We start from the raw sequence: 7,138 nt of genomic DNA on the forward strand, positions 1-7,138 counted from the left end.
GAAGTTTCCAAGCGAATGGGTTTCAGAATTTAGCTTATTGTGTACTCCAACGGACTACTAATCGTATATCCTTAATTAGGCGTTGATGAAAATTTATTGCATTTTTTCTTTATAAGTTAAGTAAAAAAATTTATTTATTTTGCATTCAATTAGTTGATTTGTATAACCAATTCGACTCATTGGGTTATTTGGTTTTTTTTTATATTATTTGTACGATATATATATCTACTTAAATATATCTTTTGTATTGACGTTTGCAAATCTGTATTTATACTTATTATTAACTTCGGGACGTGATACTTTGATTCCTTGGAGAAACAAAAAAATGAAGACATGAAATTACTATTCATAGGTAAATTCAAAGTTGATAGAATAAAAACTTTTGAAATGATTTTAGCAAGAACCTGTGAATGAGCTGCTTACAATAACAAGGGATGTAGTTATGCGAACGGGAGCCATTTTGGCTTTAACTCAGTAATGATATTCATAAATTGAAGGACGAAAAACGACCCAGTGTTTCGAGATCTACTTCGGCTAAACGTTCGCTTCAGTAAGGCTATTTGATAGACGGCGTGCTATTGTAATGACCCACATTATATAATATACCATAACAACATATCTAACTATTTATTTTTAAGTTTCTAAAAGATTTAAGGCTTCTTAATAACATATTTTGTTGAACCTGCCTTTAGATAATCTTCTAATGTAATTCATCGATATGAAGTTTAGAATAAAATATAGGATCCAATTATTTATTTGTTAAGCTTGGCATGATAATTAATTTCACTTGCAAATTGTTTTACGTTTTCTTTTATTGCATTTGATTTCTTGACATTTTTAATTTATAACATATTTCCTTCTTTTTTAAAGAAGAGGAGCTCACATTAGCAACTAAAAATGGTTACATGAAAACATTGTTCAAGGATAAAACAAGTATAAAATAAAATACAAAAAATAAAGAACGCAATCGTGGTAACCACAAGGAAAATATTTTCACGCTACTGAAAAATATTTTCTTTCATTTACTGGCTTAGTTATTGTCATCGCTATCGTTGTAGTCGTGGTCGTGGTCATATAAGCTTCAATTTGTTAAAGCGCCCGTGGATATGCAATAAAAAAATTTCATTTCTCGCACAGGCCTGTCTGTGTGTCGTAAGGAACAATAAGTGGTTAGTTGGTCGTTTATATATGTCCTGAGCCGATAGATTGGGCGGTCTACAAAATTGATGTTGCATTGTTCGTGATTTTATTCACTGAGATTAAAAATCATTGCGTCATAAAAGGCAGTGGGACGGATAACGTATCAAGATAACTTCTTGGCTTACGTATATTTTATGTTAAAAATTTACTAAAAAAAGGAAAAACAGGAAAATAATTCTCTGCATATCCGGTGTGCATATACATGTGTTAAAAAGAGTATGTGCATGTCTACACGTATGCAATTCCGAACATTATTCTGATATCAATGTAAATGCCAAAAGGTGAATTGATTGCAGTTCAATCAAATTGCAATGTAATAAAATTTATTACTTGGTCAAGAACAATTTCTTACAATTTGTTTGTAGTATCATTATGTAATACATTTCAGAAGCAAACACACTTAAATTTTAATTTAGTAAAAACTATCTCTGGCATGAAACGAGTTAAGTCACACTCAGTACAACACTACAATTTCGCATATTCAACACACCAAATCTAAACACAAAATATCAACAATAGGAGGACTAATATGACCCTTTGGTATAATATACATAATAACAATATAACGCAAAGTTGTTTTTTTTTTATTGTATTAATGTAATTAATGCTATCGCACACAATACAGAGTACAAAGCGTAGCACTAAGAAAGCTTGATTTCTACTTAGCAGTGGAATAATTCCTAAATCCCATTCCTTTCCTTTGTGTGCATTCAGAAAACTGCTTCTAGACATTTTAAGCGGCAAGTAAACGAAAGCATAATTCAATCTAACAAACCATGCCCTTTGGGAACATTAGGATAAATCATTGTGTGTTTCAAAAATTAAGTTTCATTACAGAAACAATACTTTTAAAGCACGCATTCTCAGTTATGTAAAACAATAAGCTTGAGGATTGTTATCATTGAAGTTAAATAATTTAGGAAGTTTATAATTATGTTTTCCAGAATCGAAAACATTTTAAAGATAAAACTTAAAAATTATGACTTTCATTAAGCAAAATGTTATATATGTTGGTTTTTGCTGTAGATCCCTTAATAAGTCTTAGTTTAAAAAAATTATGATAAAGTTAAAGTACTAAGCAGTAAAATGACTAAAATTTAATCAATACGATTATAATAAAATAAACCAAAACATAAAATAATATAAAAATAAATACTATAATTGAATTTTATTTTGAAGAGTTTGGCAAGTACATTTTTTGTTAGATGTCGTAATTAATACTGTACATACAGTTGCCAATAAGTAACAATGTAACAAATTATAGGTTGTTCAATCACATCTCGGAGTGGCCAAAAAATTTACAATCATAGCCAAAATTTAATTTTGCTTTGTCAATTTAATTAATGTTTACAAGCCTTTTGAAGTTAAAATGTCGTTGGTTGAATTATTTTTATTTGCATTTAAATGCAAATTATAAAAGTTGCTACTTACGTTTAGTTAAAGAATTCAATTAAATAAAAAATAAACGATATGGCTTCAGCCGCCTTCAATGTATTTTTTAACAATGCATAAAATTAAACATCCATGGAATCTTTTTAAAAAGTTTAAATCAATCAAAATGATTCGTTTCGTATAAAACAGTAGTTTGGAACTGTCTCTTTTATAGGAAAATATATTCAAAGACATAAAACAAAAAACCCAAAATTTTATTATTGTAATATTTACAATTAATTGGATATAAAAACTCATCAAACCATGCCCAAATTGCAGGAGATAAAAATTATTTTCCATTAACACAATACACCTGCTTGCACAATATTCACAGATTGCTTAAATCTGTGAATTAAAGTACAAGTTTTTGCAACAATCAATTTATCCGCCAGATTTAACTCTTTTTGACTTTCGGTTTTTTGCATATCTCAAAAATCTTTTTGTGGAAAATGATTTTCCACAAACAATGAAAGAGATATCATTGTTTGTGGAAAATCAAAAAGTATTTTGTAAATTTTCCGGATAATGACTACACAGATGAGATCTAAACATTAAAAAATCATTGTAGTAAATATATTGAAGCTAAGGGATATTATACATTTTTCATATATACATTTTTGCAACTAAAAAGGGTTTCTTAATGGTAATCTCCTAATAGACCCAGCTATTTCTGAAACTGTTTTTTGATGAAAAATTTGTTTATCATTGCAAAAATTTTCAATGCGTGTAATAAAACTGGACATGCTTATAGTTTCAGTTTAAGATAATCTTGTTTACTAAGTTTATAGTTAATATAACATTTAAAAATTAAACGTTGATAGGGCACAATTTCGTGAGACTTGCAGTCCAATAATAATATACGAATATATAAACTAACAGACTACTGATAAAGAAAATTTCGGCAATATCCAAAATAGGTGAAAAACTTGATTAAAAAAATATTTAGAAGGCTTCGAATAGAAATGAAAAGACAACAACAAAAATTCAAGTTAATTTATTGAAGTTTGGCTAACCATACAACGCTGTTTCGAGTATTGCCAAGTGCACAATCAGTAATGTTATGAATTCGAATTTTTTTTTAAATTAGTTTATAGTCCATATATAATATGGCAGCCTTAGAACTCATGCCTGTTAAATTAGATGCTAAGAGTAATCGTGTCTTTCCACAAATACCCAAGGCTGCACAAATTTTCAATGCTCAAATTTCAAGTTTTTTGTCACTTTTTATTTTTTAAGTGACTCTAACTAAAGCACTTGCCGTGCTTTAAATTAAACGAGATTATTAACTACACAAGAGCTTATTATGGAAACACAAGTTCAACAAATTGAAAGTTAATTCTTGAGGTTGCCTATTGTTTTTGCATAGACATCTGTTATGCATATTTTTACTCACTATAGTAAAGCGCTTTTTTTTGAGTGCAATTTTACAAATAAGCTATGCAAATGTTACGCTAAAAGTTAGCTAGTTGTGAGCAGGAAAAGCTGGATTATTCATATTTTCTATAATTCTAATTTCTTAATGTTTATTTTCTGCCGAATTAAATTCAATCAATAAATTTACTTAAATTTTTGTTGTTGTCTTTTTATTTCTATTCAAACGCTACTCACTTTTAAATAATTTCTTTTCATCATAAGACGCGTCAATTTCGCTAAAAAAAATTAATATAAAAAAAATATCTTTTGGATTTTGAAAATTTCTCACTGTTGCCAATCATGTTCTCCTCGAAATAGATTTTCCGTAATAGAATATAAATTTCTTCATTAAAAAATGGAGTGGTGGATGCTATTACAGTTGGTGTTTCAGGTTCTTAACTGTGCATAGCAGATGAGTGCTAGCTGCAGTACCATAAACTCCACTAAAACAACAAACAAAGAATTTATTTTGATCACTTAAATATTTGTGAAGGAAAACTTTGTATCAACAACTGAATTGTTTACTTAAGGTCGTATATGACAACTATCATGCCAATTAAATCACTATCTGATATATTGCTGCAAAAACTTTGATTGAGTACCCTAAGATAATAAAGATATTCGGCTTCCTTTTTTTAAATTGGCTATTTCAACAGTTTTTTTCTTTTTATGATAATAGTGAAATATTTCAACAATATTGCTAAGAAAACAAGAAAACAAAACGTTATATCAAATTACAAAGCCAATCTAATATCCTGTTTTTTATTTTAAGATTGTATCAGTTTATTGTTGATGTGACCATTAATCATTTACAATCATACTCCCTTATTGCAAACGCCAAACATGTACGAAGACCAATCATTAAACACACCCGATTTATCTCCAGTGAGTGATATAATCCTATAAAAAGTCCATATACTCAATCTTACTTAATGACAAACTCATGTGAGCAAAATAAACATTTTTAATAATGTCATCGTTTAATGAAACCAAAAACGCTTAGCTATATGGCGGGAAGTCAACAACATAACCAACGTAACCAACATAACCGACATAAGCGACATAACCAACAATAAACACATACACAACACTCAAGAAATTTTAAGAAAATCACATAAATATAAAATCAAATTGCACAAACTCTCGCTACTAATTTAAAATAAAATAAAAATGATAAGGTTATGTTAAAAAGGATAAGCAAGGATATTGTGAAGTTATTTTTTTCATTATTTTTACTATTGGCCACCTTAAGCGACTTTAAACTGACATTTGCTTTGCAATATTGGAGGAATTCTTAAATTAATTCGTTTGTTATTTTTTAACCCTCCAGCACATAAGGTCCCTTCCGAAGTTCAGATACTATATGTAGGTATGCACGTATTTGTGTTAGCGCTCCAACTCCAGATACTCGTACTCGTATAAAATATTAAATAAATGATGTCTCATAAATATTCACCGATGTGCGTTACTTTTCACTTACTGTCACATATTTTTAAATTGTCGTTCACCTTTTATTATTGCCAAGAGATAGAACTTCAGCACTTAAGATACTACGCACTTGTTTTAAGTATTGAAAAATATTTACTTTAGATTTTTATTGTATTTATTTTATATACATATATATTTTATTATTTTTTATAATTTTTTTTAGAGCTTTCGACTTAAGTATGGACATTAAATTTAAGTAACATAAATATAAGTAACTGATTTTCCACGTTTTTTTGAAATTAAAATTCTTTTTTATTGAACGAGGACGAGGATGAGGATAATAAAAGCTGTTTATTATGTGAGTAGTCAAGTTGAATCGTAAACTTTTGCATTTGCTGAGTGCATTTTAATAAAAATAAATAAAAAAGTATATAAAAGCATTTTATGTGCATAAATATCTTCTATGTACTTTAAACATATAGAAATGAAAATATAAAAATTGAAAAATATAACGTATATAGGAAGTTATATATACGATTTACATGATGCATTAATGGGTAAATTATCCTTCACTAGATCTTTATTAGATAAATGTGTCCTTCACTTATGCAGAAATATTATTGCATTGGATCTAAATATTTAGAAATATTTTGGGTTTTTTGTTCAATTTTCCCATGCCCATGAGCAGTGAACAAATATTTACTACACAGCTATATATAAGACGTGATATAGATTTATTGAATATTACGAAGTTATATGAACAATGATTTATGTATTGTATTTATTGTAAAAATAATTTGGAACTTCAATAATGTAATAAGTATTTAATTTGTTTAAAATCTAATATCTAATTCTAGTTTGTATTTAATTAAAAATCGGGTTGGATTTTTCGGAAAGTAATTTTTTATTTTTCCAAAAGATTTGATCGTTACATATTTTGATATAGCTGATGTAGCAAGAACAAAATTCGATTGATTCTACACAATAGCTTTCGGTTAACACCCTTTTGAATATTGAAAGTATTTTCTACTATCGAATAGATTAAAATTCTGTTGAAGCAATATATGTATTATCCGATAAGAATACAGAAGTTGAACAATTTCGATCCTGCAATTTTGATCTTAAAGGTGACCTTTTCAGGTCAGTTGAAACTGATAAATGTAAAATAAAGACATTCACTTATGTAAATTGGTGGAAATTTTTTATAGACTAAATTTCTCGAACTCGACCGTTCTAAGCATTCGAAACGCTTATGTTTAATCTCAATATAAGGGTTTTTTATATTTTTAAGGACAGTAATTTGTATTGTCGTGTGGATGTTTGCGATTTGCTTTTCACATTGGAAACGAGAAATAGGCTATCTATAACAATGTTAAACGTGAAAAATCATGGAGTAAAAATCAACAATTTCAAAATTAAACGCGAGAACTTATGAATTAAAAAAGATAAAATGGCTCACAGCACTTCGAAACCTCTCAAATAAAGGTGATAATAGTTTCTTCCACACAAAGTAATGAGTAATTCTGAATTGTATTATCAGTAATTAGACAAATTGTATGGTTCATATAAACAAAAAAATATTGTTTTGATCAATAGAAAAGGTTCACTAATATAACGGAACATCTCATAAAAGCTTGGTAACATGTCAAAATCTATTACAGCTATT

At 28.1% G+C, this 7,138-nt stretch overlaps 1 protein-coding gene across 1 annotated transcript in view; it reads right to left on the reverse strand.

Moving 5' to 3' along the window:
- Positions 1-4,417: 4,417 nt before the first annotated feature.
- The window catches only part of LOC119674280, a 6,419-nt gene continuing 3,698 nt past the window's right edge, over positions 4,418-7,138 (reverse strand). The window contains exon 2 of the mRNA XM_038085411.1: positions 4,418-4,487. Coding sequence (XP_037941339.1) covers positions 4,418-4,487 — 70 coding nt within the window. The remainder of the gene's footprint in view (positions 4,488-7,138) is intronic.

This window comes from Teleopsis dalmanni, chromosome 2 (genome assembly GCF_002237135.1).
Source record: "Teleopsis dalmanni isolate 2A chromosome 2, ASM223713v2, whole genome shotgun sequence".
Taxonomy (NCBI): Eukaryota; Metazoa; Arthropoda; class Insecta; order Diptera; family Diopsidae; genus Teleopsis; species Teleopsis dalmanni.